This window comes from Oryzias latipes, chromosome 18, assembly GCF_002234675.1.
Source record: "Oryzias latipes chromosome 18, ASM223467v1".
Taxonomy (NCBI): domain Eukaryota; kingdom Metazoa; phylum Chordata; class Actinopteri; order Beloniformes; family Adrianichthyidae; genus Oryzias; species Oryzias latipes.
The window spans coordinates 22,367,605-22,390,040 of NC_019876.2; the positions used below are offsets into that span (position 1 = coordinate 22,367,605).

Genomic DNA, 22,436 nt, shown 5'->3' on the forward strand with positions numbered 1-22,436 from the left:
GATGGCATCTTGAATGCAGAGATACTGTGGTGAGATCCTGATCGGCCCATTGTTGTGCCATACATCCAAGAACATCCCCTCATGCTGCAACATGATGATGCACAGCCTTGTTTAGCAAGGATCTGTACACGTCTTGGAAGTTGAAAACATTCCAGTTCTTCCGCGGCTAGCATAAACACCTGATATGTCACCCATTGAGCATGTTTGGGATACTCTGGATTGGCGTATACGACAGCGTGTTCCAGTTCCTGCTAATATCCAGCAACGTCACAAAGCCATTGAAGAGGAGTGGACCAACATTCCACAGGCCCCAATCGACAACCTGATCAACTCAATGTGAAGGAAATACATACTGACCGGTTTTCTGTCCCCAGACCCACCACAATAGAAAAAATGCCACGATTCACAGTGACCTTTTATTGTGGCCATGCTGTCTAAGGCACACCTGTGCAATGACCATGCTGCATCTTGTTATGGCACACCTGTGAGGTGGGGTGGATTCTCTCAGCAAAGAAGTGCTCTCTATCAAAGATTTGGACAGATTTATGACAAATATTTGAGAGAAATGCTTTGTGCCAGCAGAAAATATTGCAGTTCTTTGAGTTCATCTCATGACAAATGGGAGCAAAAATAAAAGTGTTACGTTTATATTTTTGTTCAATGTACGTAGTTTAGATGTTTAATTTTGGTTTTATATTGTCAGGTTTGACAAAAATATTCAGCTCATGGCATCTATGTTTAAAAATCGTATTTTTTCTGTCCACATAAAAACATCAACAGTGAGCTGTTTTACAGATGACATCGTGGAAGCAGCTCCACCTGCTTAGCTCCAGGTTGGATCTATGATAATGTTTTATGATGTGGCGCCTCACAATAAAGACTCAGGTCTCAAAAGATCATTTTCCGAGTGACTCAATGCTTATGGCCCTGGAGCAGTTTCAGTGCCCCTCTTCCTCCGGTCTGGAAACCCCCAGAGTCCTACTGGACGACCACATGCAAACATGTGCACTTTGTGTCCGGGGGTCCTCTGTCTGTGCAGCTCTGGAGCTGCCTCCCGTCCCCTCTCAGCACTCTTCCAACACTTCAGATGGTGTGAAACTTTCTTCTTCTCCTTTAAAAATGTGTCTGAACTGACACCTCCCCCCTCCCCACCACAGATGCCATATTTAGGATACAAATGTGAGGAGATGACAGCGTTGTAAAATGGAGCCCGTGCTGAGATTATAATTAACATTTCCAACCTACATCACTCCCCTCCCACTTCTCCTTTTGCTCTCACCATTCACTCACTCCTGTACGATAAATGGGGGGGAAAGTGCAAGAAGAAAGGAGAGAAGGGGAGAAGGAAAAGAAAGGGAGATGGAGGAGGAGGAGAGAGTGAGGGAGAGGGTGACCAAACGGAGGGAGGGAGGGGGGAACGGCTTATGCTTGTATACAACCCTGATTTCCATTTTTTTCCCAACTCGTAATGTATTTAATTCAAGTGAAACGTAATCATGACGTGTGGTGTCATTAATCTGCTCGCCGCCTCTCCCGTAAGTACACTGAGTCTTTACTTTCACCATAAAACCCAAATCTTTATTTATCCTCTTCACATTTTAGCCAGATCTGTGTTTACATGGCGCGTGTGCACTTTGGTGCGCGCGGACGTGAAACATCTCCAAATTTGGTGAATTTACTGCGACACTTCTGCTCTTTTCTCCGCGCGCGGCTCCGGATCAGCTGACAGACCGTCTTTTTCTCCGTTTTTAATTAGTATTATTTCTTTTTACGAGCTCGTGCGCGCGCGTGTGATTGGCATGAAGCATGTAAGTAACACTTTCCGCGTGTGTGTCATGTATGTGAGCCGGCGTCTAATGTGCGCGCGTGGCCGCCTCGCCAGCTCGGCCGTGGCCGTGGCCGTGACATGTCAGACGGGGGTCGCCGCGCCGACAGACTTTTGGGGAAAGTCAGCTCCGGGGGCGAAAAACGGAAGAAGTTCTCTTAAGTTCTGCAGAAACTGCTCCTGCTCGGTAAAAAGTAGCTGGCGGCGGCAGGGGGGGCTCCGCGCGTCACGCAGGGGATCTCGCGGAGCCGCAGACATGTTGTCGAGGCGTAAAAGTGGATTTTTAGCGTGGAAGTGCGGAGCGCTCGGGCTCGGGCTTTGCTTTTCTCCGCGGATCCGGGTTCCGCTTACTTTCTCTTTACTACACTGTTTACTACGAGTGTTTAGGACCTAACATCACTTCCCCGGAAAGTGTGCGTGAAGCCTGCGGGAGCAGCAGGCGTGCGGCCGACCGACCGACTTCAACTCTGCAAAGACAAGTTGCAGGATTTTTTAAAGCTCGCGTTTTGATCTGTCTGTGTGCGGGTCTTGGACACCATTTCGCTTTTTTGGGGGGGACGGAGATTGACAGAGGAGTGAAGATGGAATGATGGCACTGCCCCCCTCCCGTCCTGCCTGCTCGCTCTCGTCTTTTTCCCCTCCCTTAATCTTTTGTATAGAAAATTTACGAACAAAATGGAGCAGGGAGAGCGCGATGGATAGACGGTCATGACACGCACACACCATCCTCCCGACTTCTGCGAACTGCAAACCCCGCAGATGGCCATTTTTATTTCTGTAATAATCTGTGGGAGCGCGAGCGCGGAGTGGCTTCATGATCTGGTTTCTGCGGGGGTGTTTATTAGAGCATTGTTTTTTTGGAGGGTTATTTATTTCATTAATATGCTTCTAATTGAGATGGCCGCGAGAGAGGAGAGGGGAAAGAGCGGAACTGAAAATGGTTGCACGTTATTGACGCACATCACAGGGCGAGGAGGAAATTCCTCGTGAGATTAGGCGCAGACGTGTCATCTGGGCTGACCACAAACACTCCCGTCGCCTTTATGATCCTCTGGAATATGTTTAGGGATCATGAAATGCCCCATTTTCACATGAATGTCACACTCCGGGAAGCGTGCGCTCGCGCAGTGGAAGTAGGTTGACATCGAGGTCCCATAATCCTTCATATTTTGGAGGAGACCGCGCGCGTTTGATCCCATTTAGACGGTTTTTTTTAGGCTGTATGGATGGACTGAGGGGGGTGACTTGGAAAAAATTTACTTTCTGTCATCAGGAAAGAGGAGGAGGGCGCTCAGACAAACGGTTTCCATTTATTTTCTTTGCAAAGAAAAACTTTTACAAATGAAAACTTTATTTATAAATACGAATTTTGCAGCTCAGTGTTTTGTAGAATGATCCCCTGCTGGAAAATAAAAGGCTAAATGCATTCACCAAAACACCCATCATTGCAGCAAAACACACCAAAGCAAATCGGTAAACAAATATTTACCAAAAACAACAAAGAAATGTTGCAAAAAATGCATATTTTTAGATTAAAGTCCCACTCCGATCATCTTTTGATCTATTTTCAAAGCATTCCCAGTGGTCTTTTATTCATATTTTGCTGTTTTTAGCCTAACCCAGCAAACTTTGTACATGAAAAAAATTGCCTCTGAGTTGCAGTCAACTGTTGGGGCCGAGTAAGCCCGCCCTCATTTCCCAACATCTATCTGTTTACATGCTCTCCTGCTAGCTTAAAGCCCGTCACACCCTCCATCTAACATTACCGGTGCAACAAAAATGGTGAGCAATATTAGAGCTATCCAGCCGTACAGTTTAGTCAAGTCAAAGTAAACTTTATCTTCAATATCTAGAATGTTTTCACATACGTAGAAATTGAAATTCCGTTTCTCTCAAGCTCTTTACCAGCTCAGACGAGGAAAACAAAGACGTACATGGATCTAGTCCTCGACACGTGGATGCATTAGAATGAAGCGGAGAAGGGAGCTTGTAGCCTGCTGATTGTAGCGTCGACATCACAACTACAATCTTTTTCAAACTGCATTTTTCTGTCTGCTCCTGATTCACCGCAATTTGAATAAAAAAATAGTCAAAAATGTAATTTGAATCTTAATTTTCTTTATTTATGTCCTCCATCATCACAAAAATGCCACAAAAACACAATTTTCCTCAGAGTTGGTCTTAAGAACCTGTTAGGAAGCAGCGGTCTGCCCTGAGGTCCCCCACCCCCACCTCCACAGGTTATCTGCTGTCCCACAAGGGTCCAGCTGTCCTAATGAACGCTAAAAACGGGCCCAACACTGAAAAGGACCCTTTTTTCCCCTCTCCTATTCAAACTTCTATCTGCTTCAAGTGTCCTCCTCCCCCGCCACCATCAATGCCGCCTACTCGCCATTTTTGTACATACTGTACGGTACTTGAGGGGGCACATGCACCCCATCCAGGTGGCTCTTGGGAGTGAGACTGTATGCGAGGGAGAAAGAGATGGAGTAGCAGGCAAAGGAGCGAAGCACCAATCAAGGCTTCTGATTGATATAATTGGGTCATTAGAGCGCCGCGGGAGAGGCACCTGCCTGCCCTCAGTTAGAAAGAATCTGCTGCATTGTGACATTTCCCAACTGCGGAGACTTCTGCAGGCTGCCCGGGATTAGTCTGTATTTAGAGCATTAGGCTCTTACTTAAATAGTGGCTGCTGGGCCAAAGAGTCGAACACATTCTTGTAGCGGGACACCAGCTCAATCCCCCCCCCCTCCAGGGTGTGCACTGCCAGGTCATAAGACCTGCAGCAAGGCCTGCTGGGAGTTTAGGCTGAGCAGAGGTCGATAAGCTGGTTGTAACGCTCAGGTGTGCCCACCTCCAGGTCATGTTCGGCGTCCATGATCTGCTCCACGTCACCTCGTATGATCCCACCCACCCTTGGGCGAAAGTGTGATACCCCACCCCCAAACCCACATGGTTTCCTGTAAATTTGAGTCACTGTTTCTCCATGAACGTGTCGTAGGACTGTGGGTGGGAGCGCCTGGGGGGAAATCTGACATGCACCTAGACAGGCTTCAGCCGGGATTGGAACCACAAACTATCTCTCTGTGAGGCAGCGGTGTTAACTGGGTGATTGAACTCCACATCTGCTGTAGTGGGGGGCAGACCTCGTTCAGGAACTTTGGCTGCTCGGAGAACCATGGTGGCCACTCAGAGGCTCTGAGTCTAGCTGTCAAACCTCCTCGCCTCCTTTTCAGTGGACACCTGAGACGCTCCAGCCCACTTTTCCTCATTTTGAAAGTCAAACTGAAGCTTAAATGCATCTTCTTGCACACAGAAAGCCCAAATGAACAGTCCCTGTGCACTGAAAGCTGGGTGCAGATGTGTCATTCCGGGTCACGTCAGGTCAGCTCATATAGAAAGCCTACATGCTGTAATGAGTGTCACCAAGCAAGAGAACGGCAGATTTCCCTAGAGTGAGTAATGAATCCACTCATTACAACTTCACAGCTACTATTTTTTACTCCCCTGCATGTTCCTGTGTCTGATGTTAAACAAATTCCTCAAGGAGGTCACAGTGGGGGGGTCAGCACGTCCCTGGAGGTGGTGTTGCTCAAGGACACTGCAGGGGAGGGGGGGGTTTGAGAGAAGGAGGTGGTTGAATCTTGAGAACCTTTTGAGATGTGATTGACAGTTCTTACGACACACATGGAGTGATGCTTAGAAGGATCATCAGGTTAGTGTTTGTGAACCTGAGCAGCACGGTTTTCCTCCGCGCTCTTTCCGTGTTTTCCTTGTAGACTCAGCAGGGGATCCTAGGAGTGCAGCGTGAGCCTTTGAGGAAAAAGACATCCAGTTAGTTGCGTACTCCAGCAAATTCTCCTCCAAAGGCTTCTGTCTTGTAATCCTAAAATCAGACGAGTCAGCCAGTGCTTCCAGGCTGGCGCTCAGACGCAGCCCGTTTGACTCGCAGCCAGCCTCTTGTTTCTCTGCCGAGAACCTGTGATGTTTTCCAACGTTCAGATCCCAGCGCTGAAGCAGCAAGCGTCGGCTTCTCTTCTCCTCTGGTGAAGAAATTCATTCAGAAAGAGATTGGAGCAGGAGCCTGAGAGGCAGAGGAGGAGGAGGAATGAAGGCGGTCACAGAAATGAGAGATGCTAGTCGTCAAAGAAAAACAAAAGTGTCCAAATGATTGACCAAAAGTTCCAAATTTGTATTCTTTCACACTCTTTATCCTTTTGAAAGGTCAGACCACATTCAGTGTTTTGCTATGTTCTGGGCTAAACGGAGCCGCTTGGCTGCATCCTTATCACAGGTGGAGAAGCATTGAAGGTGCATGTGAGGTGAGGCTGCACTGAACCGGGCCAGGGTCAGGGAAAGGTGAACGAAAGGCATCGCCGTCCTCGCCACTCGGCGGTCACTCTACATCACACCCACTCGTCCCCAGCAGACTCACACTCCATCTCAGGGGAGCTCAAGCATCACAGAAGGATAAAAGCAGAGAGGTGTCTGTGGACGTCCTCTGCATGACTTTTGGAAAGGCTCAAACCGTCGCAGGAGTACGTTTGTGGTTCTGAACTGACATGCGTTTGCAGTCATTATTGTAAAGCCGGGCGCATGTGGCTCCTGCCCGCACACGCCGGCAGTGATAGGCACTCCCGCCCTGCGCAGCATGTTCCAACCTGCACTAATAATGCTGTGGATATTTAAACAGTAACATCAAAACCCCCACAATAATAAACTTGTCTGAACATAGTGCACTCCTACTCTTCAGGCAGCTGTTTACCACAGATTCTTCTCCTCTTCACACCTCACTTTTCCACCATGCAAAACTGCTTTTCACCTGCTTTGACAGTGAATCAGCACAACAATCAGTTAGCTCAGTGCCCACAAACTTACACCGCAATTACTGTAATGACCTGATGCTAAAGCGGCTGCAGTTTGCAGCTGCCATTACCCACCACTTGTAAACCCTGCAGGTCCAATGCTACGTTCACACCAGGCATGTGACCAGGCATGTGACGCGCATTCAAGTTTTTTTTTAACTGTCTTTTTCTACTGTACTACTACTACTTCTACTGTTGTCCACCACAGTGGAAAATGTCAAAGCGGTGTAAATCTGGTGAATCTTGCTCCTGGCTTTTTCTTTCAAAGCTCTATTCCGATATATGAAAGACTCAGTGTCAGAATTCCAGCCGGGCACAAACTGCAATTTCTACTTTCTCCTCCATGGTCAATTTTCTATCAGCTGGTATTTCCGTGTTTTGAAAAGGACACTATCCATACTTAAGTTTCAAATCCGAGTCCCTGATTGGTCAAAGGTCAGCTGGTTGTACTGTTAACGCGCATTCAATGGCAACGCGTTTTGTATGTAGAGCCCAAAAGTGGACTTGAAAGAACTTGTGCAGCGACATGTGATTTTAGTTTTGAACGTTGAAGCTCAAAACTTGCTTTTACATAGGCTTTCCATTGGAAGTGGTCACTTACTGCAGAACCTTAGTACTGACTGCAGAACCCCCTCTCCAGGGTTGCAGCTTAAGAGCGCAGGTTCAAGTGACTGCAGCTCAACACGTCCTTTCTGGCCACCCATTATGGTAGCTGGACCGCAGCTAACCTTTTAAACTTGTGGTTTCTGCACGACAAAGGTTCATAGGCGTGATGTGATTTGCCGGAGCAGGTCCTCCCTGCGTTCTTGCTTCATTTCACACCTTTGTTTTCCATCTGATTCCTGTCCTTGACTCCCTCCTTTTTGCTGCTCCTTATCTCATATTCTCCATCTATCTAAATTGTCCTCGTTGGCGTGACGGGGCGGGCGCTTAGCGACAGCCCTTGTCACGCCGGAACGAAGCATTGTGATGAGGATTTTCATATGATAATGCCATCCGATACATTCAGACTGCTCGTCTTTTTGGATTTTGTCCTCTCTCTGCTCAGTTTTTCCTGTCCTCCTGTTCTGCCCGGGCTTGACACCCTATGCTCTGAATCCCTCTGCTCTAGCATGCTTGCCCCCCCCCCCCCCCCCCCCCCCCCATCGACACCACGTTGGCAATTGAATGAAGTCACTTCCATTCCCATGACTTCTCTGAGAACTCCCGGATTGTAACTGTGCTACATTTCGCTCTCTGTCTGCCTCCTTTCTGGTTTTCTGCTGCCCGCCATGTTGGCAGGGCCCAATCTACCAGCTGATACCAGCATTCCCTGGCACCCATCCAACTGGCAGCGCTGCAGGAGAGAGGAAAAGAGGGGGAGCGAGAGAATGAAAGAAAATTAGTGGATAATAGATGGCGGGAGGGTGCGAGAGAATGAGAGGGGGATGGGAGAGGAAAGGAAGACAGACAGAAGGCAAGACGGAGAGAGAAAACAATAATGGTGGATTAAGAAAGCACTGGGTGCGTGTGTGTGTGCACGTGTGTGCGTGTGATTGATGTGGTGTGATACCCCTGTGAGTCATAGCTGAGCTAAAATGTCAACTGGCTACATGAGAATCTCTTTGTCATCCAGGCTCGGCGGCGCTCACGTGCGCGTGGAGATCACACGAGCACGCAGGCGCGCGTATAAACACGGGCGACACACCTGCAAGCACAGATGTTCCATTGTTGTGCCACATTGATTTATGACCTTTTGTTTTGTTGCCTGCTTCTCAACTCCAGCGACTGATGGAGGAAAACGACCTGAACGCACACGGTTGCAGTCGGAGCGCCGTGCGCCCTAACATTTAGGGAGGGTGTTTGTGTGCTCGGAGCATCACACACTTCAGCTGAACATGTTGTTTGCAGCAAAGTGCACACAACACTCAAATATGCTTACATTTGTAGGAGTTGTCATGACTTAGCAATGTAGGCAGCCACGCCCGGGCAGCACAGCTCAGGGGTCCTGCTGTGTTTACATGCATGTGTGTGTGTGCACAATCCTGATTTAAGCAAAAAGCTGCTACTGTGTGAGTGCACAGGAAGGGTGTGTGGGGAAGTCAACACACTGCGCTCCCATCCTGTTTGGGACAGTGTGTGTCCTGTGGTGGTGCCCTGCTTAAACACACCGCCACTCGCCGGATAATCGTCCCATATGTGCAGGAGGCAGAGCAGGTGCACACCTGCTGCATGCTCGTGCGCACGCCCACACAGGCCGCGGAGCAGATGAAGATCAAATGAAGATTTTCTTTTATGTACATACATTAGAGCGCAATCAGAAAAGCGCCACAATGAGCGCGCACATGCCGCACGCTTTCGTGATGGAGCTCATACAAAGTGTCTCTGTGCAAATTGCTTTTAATCCTGTTTGGTAGAAACCCGCCACCTCCACTTCACTGCAGCATTTTTATAAAGTACTTGTTCACATTTACAGTCGGAATTTGCATGCAGTAATGACCGTCTTAGTCACGTGAAGGCTTTTGTTTTTTGCCCAGAGTACCGTAATATTTGCTGCTGTGACCTTAAGTAGTACCCAGAATTCACCTTATCCAAGCAACACATGCAGCTTTAAGGGTTTTTCCAAGGGCAAAATGGGCATCTACGGTAGGCCTAAAAATGAAAAAAAAAAATATCAGCCAGTCAGGCTTTTAAACTTTAGTTAGCCTTTACTTCACCTTAAAAGAAACTGTGTTTCTGCACCCTGATAAACGGTTTCTTGTACAAACGTCCAGTCTGAACCTTTTCTCCTCACAGAGAAACCTCCTGCATTTTTCATGGCGTCTTTATAGCTGCATTGGTTTGTGGATTCAGCGTATCTCATGTCAACATGGAATAACTCCAACATAAAAAAAAGCATTTTTCTCTGCAGAAACAGAGTAAAGACGGTACATTCATATCCTCACAGCCACAGAAAACACAAAGCTGTCATGGAAGAGTTTTGGTGCAAAATGCCAAGAAAAGTCATTTTTGTCACAGCTTTTTTTTAATTGTTTTAGTATTTTAGATGTGATGGTTTTATTTTTGTAGTTGTGTGGTAGTTTATTATTTCCAGAAGCATTTTTAAACCAACTGGATTATAAGCATTTTTGTACTTTGACTAAGTTTCTGTATTTGTACAAATAAAGTTAAACTTGGGGCTTCGGGGGGGGGGGGGGGGGGGGGGGGGGGGTAAAAAAGATCAAGGTAAAATCTTTAGTTTTTATGCAATCATTCCCGGAAGGAAAGATAAAAAGGGTTTCTCTGTCGCCGTGATCTCTCCTTCTTTCTTGAATGCTATGAATGTTTGTTTGGATAATTTTAAATATGCAGTAATACCATGCAGTCCAACTGTTCTATTTAGGCATAACGTGGATTAGGAGACTATTTGATTGGTGACCAAAAAAAAAAAACGTACAAGCATGACAGCAAAATCTCCATCTGCTCTGGTAATGATGAGTATCTGCTTGGCTTAGACTAAAAACTCCCAGGTCGGTGATGTAGGCAAGTCATGATGAGTCTGGAGGCTGGCAAAAGGAGTAAACAGCGCCACAGCGGTACCTGAGCGTAAATACTAACGCATGGCAAAATCAGTGAAGCTCGTCGCAGTGAAGAACAAACTCTCAGCACAGTTTAGTGCAGACAGTGGGTTGTGAGTAGGCCCGCATTTTAAGGCTTAACCACCCATTCCCATGATAATCTTGTCTTTTGGGGTTTTTAAACATCTTCTTTTGGCACATTCATTAAAAACGTTTATTTTAACCCTTGTGCTATCTTGTAGGGGTCCAGATGACCCCACCCTTACATTGACGTGTTCTCCCTACCATGACAAAGGTGGATAAAGGTGGAAAGATTTCATGTAATCCATGGACACCCGTGAAGATCACAAATCATTGAAGAAAAAAGGTTCAAAGCACTGTCTAGTGGGTCTAGATGACCCCCACTCCCAATGTTAACGTGCCTCCAAGGCACAAGATAACACAAGGGTTATAACTGCATTTCTGAGTATTTCTTTATTCAAATCCTTGTGAATTGGGAGCCGTTGCAGAAATGTTGTTGGAAAAAGCTTGTAGGAGTGATGTAGGTGCTACAATCTCTGCTCTGTTTTTTCCTTCCAATGCTGTGTCTTACAGACGACTAGATCCATGCATGTCTTTGTTTTCCTCGTCTGAGCTGGAATCTGGCTCATACCTGTATGGCTGGAGAGCTCCTATATTGCTCACAATTTTTTTTTGCTCCGCTAAGGTTAGGTTGGGGGTGTGATGGGCTGTAAGCTAGCACGTAAACAGATGGATGATGGGAACGGGGAGAGCTTACATCTGCGGCAACAGCCAAATCTGCTCGCCTGAATCTGCCCGCCTGAATCTCATAGTTGAATTTCTAATTAACTCCTGCCACTCTGCAGAAACTATGTCCCAGAAAAACGACACAGTATTTTTGATTTTGGCTTAAAACGACATAATCATACTAAAATAGAAACACTGGGAGAGATTTTACAATAGTTTAAAAGATGATTGGAGACTTTAATGACAAATTTGTCAAATAAAAAAAGTTATTTTACCGTTGTCAGCATCACCTAAGACGACCAACAGTTGTTTAAGATTTAAAAATACATAAAAAACAAATGAAATGGTGATATTTGAGCAGCGCAGATGCGTTCAGGATCATTGCTGCTGTATGGCCAAAGCAGAACTATATTTGCAAACCCTAATTTCTTTGAGCTGATGGGCTCATTAATTTAATTTAATAAGCCATTTAAAAAATCTATGCTTTTCTGCATCAATAATTCTAAAGCTAACTTTAAAAAGTTTAGTTATCTGCTTAAGGCCTTCATTTGGTCATTTGGAGGAGAAACTGTCAAATTAATGGACTAAAGGCTTGAGCAGCCTTTGCCATCAATATATCCAAACATCGATACCTGTGAGTTATAATAAAATGCAGAACACATGTGTACCACGACTCCAAAATCGGACAAATCAGTCACCGTTCCAGCAAAGACAGCGGCTCTGAGCTGAGACAGGAATCTGAACACACAGGCTCATTTTAAGTGGAGTTATGTCTAAGCGTGAAAAATTCAACTCTCAAATAAAAATAATGAATTCCTGTGTAAAAATAGAATTCCCCCTCCCCCCAACATTTTTTCAGAGCGCCAGCAGTTATAAAAACTGTCTTTTGACATCATTTAGTAATTAAATGATGTTCTTTCCTTCTCAGAAAGTTGAAGGAGGAGGCTGCTTCCGAACAGTGTCCCCCCCCAGCCGAGACCTTAAAGGATGGCATAACATCTCACACACTGCTGGTAATTCTCTTGCATGTGCTAAAAGAGTGATAGAGCATGCAGGCCGATGGCCTTGCCTTGAAGGCGCCTGTTTAGTTGTTGCACGCGGCTGGCGTCGGTGCTCCTACAGGTCTCTGTGGCTTTTCATCTGATCAGCACCTCCTCTTTTGCTCCTTTCATCAACAGAGGATGGATTCTCCACCAGAATGTGTGCTGTCTCTTTCCTGTGAGCAGCCCCAGTCCCCCCCGACTCTGCCCTCCTTGGACCACAGCCCCCAGGCCTCCTCTCCTCCGGCTGACAGCCCCGTCATCCTGCAGACCCACAGCCCCGAACCCTCCCGTCCGAGCCCAGACACCACCCCGTATTTCTCCCTATCCTCCTCTCCCCTCCTGGAGGATGATGGGAGCCGCCACTTTGATGCTGACGCTGAAGAGGTGCTGGAAGGAATTCCTGCATCACCCATCCCGGCAGTGGCTCTCTTTCCAGGGGGTCAGGAGGCAGGATGTAGCCCTGGACTGGACTCCTCCCCCCCTGACACACCGTCAGCTCCATTCCTCGGGTACGGGGCGCTGGAGCTGGCCCTGTCCTCAGGACAGGGTGGAAACTGCAGTGAGGAGCTAGACCTTCAGCTGTTCAGGAAGGACACTGCCACCAGGACCGTACCGGGAGTGGGGGCAGCATCTGGGCCGGCCCTCAGGTTTCCTTGTCACGTGTGTGGGAAGAGGTTTCGGTTCCAGAGCATCTTGTCTCTACACGCTCGAGCTCACAGTCTGGATCGGGATCGCCGAGCTTCAGCCCTCTATCGCTCCGAAATCCCACCCCCTCCTCTAAAGAAGCACCTCAAGGCCCAGCAGAACCACCAGGACTTCATTTCCAACCACAGAAGTCGCTCAAACCAGCGTTTACTTCCCGGAGCGCTCATCCAGCACCTCACTAAAGATGAGGACGGTAACCTCAAAGGTCCGGATGACGACCGACAGCTAAACCAGAAGCCGAACTTCTCCCTTGAGGAAAGCACACCCGTGACACCTCCTCTCACAGAGGAGCACACATCTGTGACCTCCCCCCATTCCTCCACAACTGGGGATGGTTCATCTCTCTCCACTGTGTCCACATTTCGCTGCCACGCCTGCAAAGGCAAATTCCGCACAGCGTCTGAGTTGGCACGCCACGTCCGCATTCTCCACAATCCGTACAAGTGCACCCTGTGTCCTTTTTCCGCCAGCCAGGAGGAGAGCCTGGCATCCCACCTGCAGGACTGCCATCCTTCCCCTGACACCCCTGCTCAGGCACCCTCCTTTAACTCCAGGAACCCCGTCGACACTCCCCTGCCCACCCCGACCCACACCCCAGGTCCAACCACTAATAGTCCTCAAATGACAGCTGCCGCAGGCTCCGGATCCACAACCATGCCTGCCTTTCGCTGTGATACCTGTGGACAAAGATTCACACAGTCCTGGTTCCTGAAGGGACACATGAGAAAGCACAAGGACTCCTTGGACCACAAGTGCCAGGTTTGTGGTCGAGGTTTTAAGGAGCCCTGGTTCCTCAAAAACCACATGAAAGTTCATCTCAACAAGCTTGGCCTGAGGGCTGGACTGGGATCTCCTGGAGGTGGTGCCGACCTGCCGTCAAAAGGTTCTGCTAACAGTCAGTCTCTCAACGCTCTGTACTCGAGTCTTCTTATGGCTCAGAGGGGAGGTGGGGCCAGAGGAGGACAGGGGAGATCTGACAGGGAGACTGAGGCCCGGGCTGAGATGGGTCTGAGCAAGTCGGCGATCCTGGGATACCTGGGCCTGCCCAGTGACGGGGGTGGAGCTAGCTGTATGGAGAGACTCCAAGCAGTGGCTCAAGTGGCAGAGATGGGAAACGGTGGTGGTGGTGGCATCGCTGGCAGTTCAGGAGGAGGAGAACCAGGAAGAGGAGGAGGAACAACGAGAGGAGGGAGCTCGGGTGAAACTGCCCCATCTATTGCAGACGGGGGGGACCAGGCAGCCTGGTGGCAGCTGGTGGCTCGCAGCCTGGCGGTTTCCCAGCAGCAGCAGAGGCCCCCTCAACAGCAGCAGGGACGCCGCGCTTCAAACCGAAGCCCGATGACTGCAGAGGCAGACCGGGTCAGAGCCTTCCTGGGAGGCCTGGAGCCGAGAGAAGAGACAGGAGGAGCTGGGGGGTCGTGGGAATGCCCCGACTGTGGAAAGCTGTTCCGCAGCCTCCAGCAGGTTGTGGTACACGCTCGCGTTCACACTCAGAGGCCTCAGAAAGGAGTCCGGGAAGAAGATGGGAGTCGTACAAGAGTGGGGTCGGGAAGAGGAAGTGTTGGTGAGGTGAGGCAGGAACCTCAGCCGCACAGCGGCACGTCTCAGCAGATGGGAGACGTGGGACAGGAATCCAAAGTCAGCAGAGGATCGCACCAACCAGGGGCAGCCACGGACTTCCACTCTGTCATCTCCAACCTCAAAGGTACGTTCTCGCCTGGACGGTTGACCTCAGTGTCTTTCATTTTCCTGATCTTTTCCTGCTTTTCCAGGGGAAAACGGCCTGGCAGCAGCGGCCTCCGTGCCCTCAGCTCCCACCAGAGAGCGAATTCGTGGCAGGGGGATAAAAGACTGCCCCTACTGTGGCAAGGCCTTCCGTTCCTCACACCATCTCAAAGTGCACCTGAGAGTTCACACAGGTGAGGACCCTGCAGGACCTCCAATTTCCACAGGATTTCCCAAATGCCATACGCTGAACAAACTAAGTGCAACATTAACAAGGAACAATTCTAAAAAAGCATTAGGACGAGCATGAAAGAGTCAAACTTTTCTTTGTTCTTACGCCTGTTTTTTAATTTAAGGCTCATTAATTCTGTCCTTTATAAACCAGCAAATACGGTATAAATGTCATTTTGTTGAATTTACAAAGTCTCACATGAAGCTCACAGAACGCCAAAAGAGGGATTTTGATTTAAAAAGAAAAGCATCAAACTGCTCATTGATGCTTGGCCTTTATTTGCAGTGTTTGAAAAAAATAAAATGTTTCTTTTTTTTTTGTCAATTATCAACAAGTGATGAAGGAAACATCTAAACTCAGAATTCAGGCAGTTTAATTCTGTCCTTTCATCTTAGGTTTTAAAAAATCAGACTTGTTTTTTTTTGTGTGTTTCAGCTTCTTTGTTGGTGCAAATTAAATCATTTATGCTTCCAGCTGGTGACGTGCTGAATTATCCTCTTACCTATTCATCCAGCTGGGATTTTGTCAGAGATCACATGCTGCCATCTACTGGTGGAAGATAGAACTGCAGATGCCATTCACAGATCAAAAAAACCCACATCTCTTTGTCTCACATTGTTGAACTGGCATTGACTTAAACCCCACAGGCATAGGCCGACTGCTGCAGGTTAGCATTTGATTTTTCAAAATGGAAAATAAGGTATCTTTGTAAAAGATTTGATTTCGTCCATAATAAATAGAATATTGACATCATATTTAGGCTTTTTTTCTACTACCTTTATTTACCAACAACACTGAATTCTAGCTGGTATGCTGCTAAAAGTTTCAACAAAATAAGCTGAACAGAGTCTTTTTTTTTGTCTTTTATTTGATTTTTTAATTTTTTCAAATTTAAAATCAAATAAAATTTTGTTTTTGTAAAGTAACTTTACTTATTCTTGTAAACCATTTGCTGGTTTACAAGCTAATGGAGAAAGATAGTTTGCCATCTCTCTGTGGGTTGAGCGCTCATGCCCAAAGTGGAGGAGTTTAAATATCTTGGGGTCTTGTTCATGAGTGAGGGAAGACCAGAGCGTGAGATTGACAGGCGGATGGGAGCAGCGTCTGTAGTTATGATGAGCCAGAAAGCAAAGCTCTCAATCTACCCGTCCATCTTCGTTCCAATACTCATCTACGGTCTTGAACTCTAGGTCATGACCGAAAGAACGAGGTCCTGAATAGAAGCGGCTTAAATGAGCTTCCTCTGTAGGGTGGCTGGGCGCTCCCTTAGAGATGGGGGGAGGAGCTTAGTAACCTGCGGAGAGCTCGAAGTAAAACCTCTTCTCCTTCACATGGAGAGGAGCCAGTTGAGGTGTCTCGGACATCTAGGCCGGATGCCTCCTGGACGCCTCCCTGGAGAGGTGTTCTAGGCATGTCCCACTAAACGGGGGCCCCGGGGAAGACCCAGGACACGCTGGAGAGACCACCTCTCTCGGCTGGCCTGGGAAGAAGTCACCCACCTGTTTTCTCGATCTCCTCCTGGAGGAATCTATCTGTCTAGTGTCAAACTGAGTAAAAGTGTATCTGAGGAAAAAGTCTGATTGGTTGGTTAGCCCAAATCGCTGTTTTGTGTGACTCCGTCCAGTTTTTCAACCTTTCACCCAACACTTCCAGGTTTTCTGAAGCCAAAGGGAAAGAAAAAAACAAGCAAAACAGTGAAAAAAATGTAGTTTTTAATTTGAAATCAATTAAGAAAACAGAGGAACTGGTAAATAATATAATAATCAATGTTTTGTTTTCATGGATAAGATATTAACTTTATTCAGAACAAACAAAACAACAACATAAAACAGAACAGTTTGAATCTTTAATATGATATTGAAAAACTGGACAACTGGAAATGAACTAAAATGTATTAAAATGAATTTAGATTTGTGATAAAAACCTCAGAAGCTCTGAAGCGTAACTTTACCTTCACGTCAAAATTCAAAATAAAAGTATTTGTAGGTACTCCAATCTCGCTAAGCTAACATTGATCTTAGCGCGATTCTGGTCACAGTAATAATGTTTTCATGACTCAGATTATATTTGAACTTGTAATTCTACTTTAGTTACAATTACAAAGTGAAATGTTGAACAGACATCTGAAGAAAACATGTAAACAAGATCCCAGATAACCTTAGTTCCCCTTAGCGAAAAGTAGAGCATCCTCATCCAGAGTGGTTGTCTGCAGGTCATTTGTATCCACAGCTGCACTGAAGTTTCTGTCAAAAATGTTGCTGATTGATTCTTTCCAAAATCTTAACTTCTTCAGCTGCAAACAATCCCTGTCACAGATTTATCAAACCTTTTAAGTCTATAAAAATGATCCTCTCTAGACGTTAGAGGTAAGGATTCCTTATCCACTTTCAGTCAGACCAACATCTGCCTCCTCCTACAGCGAGACCCAAGCTAGAGCATATCTTTGAGATTTGTCAATTCTTTTTCTTTTTTTAAATCTCACATTTTCTTTTAACCCTTGTGCTATCCTAGGCACTTTAACGTTGGGAGTTGGGTCATCTAGACCCACTAGACAGTGCGCTGAACATTTTTTCTTCAATGATTTGTGATCTTCACTGGTGTCCATGGATTACATGAAATCTTTCCACCTTTATCCACCTTTGTCATGGTAGGAATAACACGTCAATATAAGGGTGGGGTCATCTAAGATAGCACAAGGGTTAAGAACACATGGAACTTCATCTGGTTTGATAAAAAGGGGACTGGTGGAAGGTGGTGGTGTTGTAGTCATAGGGGCCTTGTCTAAGCTTTGATGATTTCGGAAGAAAAGGCTGATTTCAAATATTTAAAATAGAACAGATGAACAGTGGATGAGACTTTCTTATAGGTTAATGCAATGTGACAGACCCAAGATTACACCTTTTATCAGTTCCCAATGTTACTTTACAAATAATGTAGTTTGTTAGAACATCACAAACAATTTGTTTTTCCATTCTTGGGTGGAACCAAAGCCTGACATTTACTTCTTTCTCTGCAGGGGAGAGACCCTACAAATGCCCCCACTGTGACTATGCGGGTACTCAGTCTGGGTCGCTGAAGTACCACCTTCAGCGGCACCACAGGGAGCAACGAAACGCCTTATCAGCCTCGTCCAACTCATCGTCCTCTGGCGTCACCTCCACCATCAACAGTTTGGCATCTGGAACATCCGGAATGGGAAAGCAGCGCCGATCGCAGCTCAGTCAGCACCTGACTAAGCGAGGGTCATCTGACACCCTCGCCTCCCGGCCCAGCCAGCAGTCCTGGCTCCTCGGCGTCCCTGACCCTCAGGAGCATCGGAAAGCTCTTGCCGCTCTGAGGGATGTGGACTTGGAGACCCAGTACAGGTACCTCTCTGGGGTGATGGGGGCCCTTTACAAAGGTGGGATGGAAGGAGGCTGGATCCGAGAATCCACACCACCAAAGGTCCCCAAAGTGTCTCGGCGGAAGCCCCTCACCACAAGCCGGATGGTTCAACCACCGACTGAGAAGGACGGTCCTGTGACATTGACCCAGGAAGGCAGGTTTGAGCCTTTGGATTTGTCCCGCCGCACCTCACCAGGCCTCGGAGGGGTGGAGGAGAATGAAAGCATGGGAGGGGACGAAGCGGGAGGTTTGTGGGGGGGCGGTGGGCCTGAAGGCTCAGCGGGGGTCAAACTGAGTCAGTGTTTGTTCTGCCCTTTCCACACGTCGTCTGCAGAGCTGATGGCCATGCATCTGCAGGTCAACCACACCAGTAAGTCCAGACGCAAACGGGGCTCCTCCACCCTCTTAGATGAAGATGGAGTCCCAAAGCCCACCAAGAAGGGCTTCTCCAGCCTTGACGCAGTGTGGAGGCACATGAGGGAGGCGCAGCCCCAAAGCCACCTGGGAGAGTGGCCCTCAGCTCACTCCCACAGCCAAAATGGGCTTTGTGAACATCTAGATGACGCTCCTCAGCATCCAGACTCCATGGCTGCCATGTCAAAGATTGACAAGATAGGGGAGCAAAGAAATGACGAAGAGGAGGAGTTTGAGGCGAGTTTGGAGAACGGCAGTGTGGAAGACTTCCAAGAGCAGGATCTGAGGATTTCTCCAGATCTGTCACCAGCTGTGAGCTCCATCCACATGGTGGAGGAAGAGGACAAACCCCTAACAGATTAGAAAACTGTGCAGCAGCGTGGCTAAAACCTAGATTTTCAGAAACATTCGGCACAGGTGTGTTTCCTGAAAGTTACAGATGTTGCTTTTTTTATTAAATGTGAGGGAAAATCATCTCGTTTGTCTGCTGGAGCTGTGACATCTACCAGAAATCCCAGGTAGAATCCCACGAAAGAGGAAGCCCGAATGCATCTCTTCAGGATTTGAAGGTGGATTATTTTTTTTCCATTTCGTCCTTCCAACTCCAAGCAGTTTTTTAAAATGCTCTCAAATTTGAAGACTGACGGAGACGTCCATGTGAGATTCCGAGCAGAATCCTGCATCCTTCCAGAGTCACGGATCCACACCGAGGAAGTTCTGCTCTGGACTGACGGCTTCCTGTCCGAAAGCGCTGCTCGTGAGCACGCGTGCGGGGAGAAAGCTTCCTGGGAGAAACTGCTCCCTCCGATCTGTGCCACTGCCTTGAACTGTCCTCAGCGCCCGTCCCGCAGAGCAACCGAAAGAAAGCGTTGTCTTCTTTTTTTTCTCTCGCTGTGGTTGTTGTTTTCAGTCTGTTCCTGTTTGCTGTCGAGAGAGTCTTCCGGAGACTCCGACAGGTCGTTTGTTTGTAACCCGAATATACAGTTTAAAACAGCTTCAGTATATTTGTTGAAGAGTGCTTTAGGGTGTTGTGAATAGTTGTAAAAGAAATGCCACGTGGAGGCGGCCTGCGGCTGCTCGCGTGGAAGAAGAAGAAGAAAAAAAGAAAAAGCAGACGATATAATGTGACAAAAGGGTTACAGATGATAGAGGGGGCAGATTTCTGTGTTTACATTTGTCACAGTGAAAAACCCACTAAGTGTGAGTCTGTTTGGGGGGTGTTTAACTCCTGGACACAATCAGTTGACATTTTCTATGGAGATTTTAGAAATTGTGTCAAAAATGAGATTTTTTTTTTGTTTTCTTCATTTATAATAGAAAGTAGAAAATGTTTCCTCAAAGACATAATTGAAGAAAAAAGCTGTACTATTGGCTCATGGTGTCATTTTTTTCTTTTTCTTATTTAGATGTGTAGATTCTCTCTTTTCTTCTTTTTGGATAAGAAAAGACAGTGGTAGGTTTATTGATTAAAACACTAACACATGCATAGGCATCCCAGTAGAATAAGTGTAGCTTTGAAAAAGTGGAGAAAAAAAAGCCGACTCCTGTTCGTTTTCATTTCAAGATGCTTACGGAAAAACTTATCAATACAGGTAATATTGATTATCATGTTTGTGAGCTAAGACTAGTTGGAATGTCAAAACAGAGCACTGTGCAAGGTTTGAGTTCCCAAAGTAGTTTTTATTTTTATGATTATCGTTGACTCTTCTGGATAGACCAAACGTTCTGTTTTTCCAATGGCAGTTGTCACCTTTTATTTTTTTTGTTGTCATCCCAAACGTGTACGATTCATTGGCTTTATGAATAGGTTGTGAGTGTACTGAGTTTTGAAGTCCTAAGGTAGTTCCAAAGTGGCCTCAAAATCAAAGTGTGATTTTTGTGAAGACAAACTACTGTTACAAACTATTAAAAAAAGACTTTCAGCATGAAATTTTGTGATTTGAAGGTATATTTATATAAAAAAAAAGGTAAATGTGAGGCATTAGTTTCCCCAGACCCTCTGTTCATCAACATTTGATGGGGTAGTTTATCACTGCGACCATACTTTATTGTGCATTAATGTTTTTGAAGTCCTTTTTAGAGCACCTTATGAGTTTTGTTGTGAACGTCCCTCAGTGGTGTCTCCTTAACAGCTACTATCAATGCCACCGTGCCTTCTGTTTCAAGCACTTCCTGGTGTATTTTGTAAAACTCACCGAAAGCACTTAGCCGAAATCAACACCCTTTTCTCTTCTTCATCACATCCGCTCATTTTCCTGACTGTCCGTCGGACTTCTGCAGTCTGACTCATGATGGGACGCCCCCTCCAGCCCCCCCCCCCCCCCCCCCCCGGCCTGTCGGGCCTTAAACGCGGCCACTCGGCCTCATTCAGCATCGCTTCAAATGGCTAAAAAAATCGAATTAGGTTTGGCTCCAGGATGAGTTTAACCCTTGGAAAGCCAAAGCCCAAATCTACGATTATTGGATGTTTTATCGTCATAAGGTGCCAAAACATGTCCAGCTGGACACTAAGCTTGAAGAAAGAAATTCCAATCAGACTGTTTTCTCTGTCCCCCATCATGTCCCTCTCTCGTCCGTGAACTGTCAATCTGCAGCACCACTTGAAGGTGACGTGTGCTATCTGGTATTGAGGCCTTTATTAGACTTTAGTTTCTGTTTGTTTGTTTGTTTGTGTGGTGTTTGTTACATGCCGTTGAGATGGAAAAATGCTCTTATAATGATAAGTATTATTGTTTTTGGCATTCTGGTTACAAAAACAGAAACATGTTGTTGAATGTTGTACAGATAGTGCTAGAAAATCTGTGTTCTTTTTGGTTTTTTGTTTGTTTGTTATGCTTTTCTATTTTGTTTTTTAAGAGAGCACAAACTTGAGCCATGGTCCCTTCCCCTGCTGAAAAGTGATTCCCGCCCTCTCGAAGGCATCGCTGGTGCAGCCAGTCTGTAGAATCTGGAATTTTTCAGATGTAGATCAAGTCAGAAAACTGGTGGAAGACACTTTTAGTTTTCTAGAAAGCGAAAAACAATTTGACCCTTGTTTGTTCCACAAACCAAACCACACGGCTAAACTCTGACTGCAGTGTGTCACTTGATATTTGCACTTGCTTTTGAATTTTTCTGCCATTTTTTTTTCAGAAAAACTATAAATTTTAATGAAAGAGTTTAAATTTAAAAAAAAAACAATTAAGGTCAAAGGAACCTGTGGCTCATTTTGGGGCTTTTGTTTTGAATGATTCGCGCTGAGGTGACGGGACCATGTTGGGTTTGGGCTCTCATGTAGATGACTGCCATTGCAGTGAGGGAAAACCCACCTAACATAGTAGTGACTAATATAACTCTGTGGGCAAATGGAAAAAAGAAAAATAAATCACATTATAAATAAATATAGAGAAGATGAGTGTTTTGTCTTTCTTTTTTCTCAAATCTGAATGTTCCTCATCAATCATTTTTTAGCTTTAATTAAAAAACATGATTAAGGTATGATCACTTCTTTTGCACACCACCCTACTGTGATGAATTATCCTCAGAATCAAAGTTGTGTTTTGTTTCCCTCGTTTTGCTGACTTTTCCTCAAAGAAACTACAGCTTGCAGAAGAGAGCCCTCTGGTGGACTAAAGCAGAAATGCAGGAAGGAGGATCTTTTTCGGTTTTCAAAACGTTCGGCCCCAATTTTCCACAATAAATACTGACCAACCTCATGGCTTTGAAACACTGACATACACGGTTTTCGTTAGGGAGAAAATATTTTAGATTTTAGATCATAATCTAAAATATGACTGAATTTCCTTTTTTCATCTCTCTCCCTTTTTAAAGTAATGTTCAGATATTTTTTTCTTTTTTGGTAGTATGGTATAAAATTGGAGGCTCAGATCTCTATAGACATTATTTAAATTGTTCTTTTTCTCACCAGCCTTAAAGTCACACTCCAGTCATCTTTTGATCTAGTAAAAGCATTCCCAGTGG

The 22,436-nt window shown here is 46.2% G+C and overlaps 1 protein-coding gene across 1 annotated transcript; it reads left to right on the forward strand.

The window, feature by feature from the left end:
* Nucleotides 1-1,333: 1,333 nt before the first annotated feature.
* Nucleotides 1,334-21,870, forward strand: LOC101172466 (zinc finger protein 219). Its single transcript, XM_023966039.1, has 5 exons — nucleotides 1,334-1,535; nucleotides 11,902-11,986; nucleotides 12,152-14,426; nucleotides 14,494-14,640; nucleotides 17,695-21,870. The coding sequence occupies exons 3-5, from the start codon at nucleotides 12,155-12,157 to the stop codon at nucleotides 18,837-18,839; spliced, it is 3,564 nt and encodes a 1,187-aa protein (XP_023821807.1). The 5' UTR covers nucleotides 1,334-1,535; nucleotides 11,902-11,986; nucleotides 12,152-12,154; the 3' UTR covers nucleotides 18,840-21,870.
* Nucleotides 21,871-22,436: the final 566 nt, after the last annotated feature.

Bases quoted from the DNA above. Each gene is read 5' to 3' on its own strand.
- LOC101172466 (XM_023966039.1), top strand. From the start codon at position 12,155: ATGGATTCTCCACCAGAATGTGTGCTGTCTCTTTCCTGTGAGCAGCCC. The intron at 14,427-14,493 runs GTACGTTCTCGC...CTGCTTTTCCAG, and splicing joins TGTCATCTCCAACCTCAAAG to GGGAAAACGGCCTGGCAGCA. The intron at 14,641-17,694 runs GTGAGGACCCTG...CTTTCTCTGCAG, and splicing joins GCACCTGAGAGTTCACACAG to GGGAGAGACCCTACAAATGC.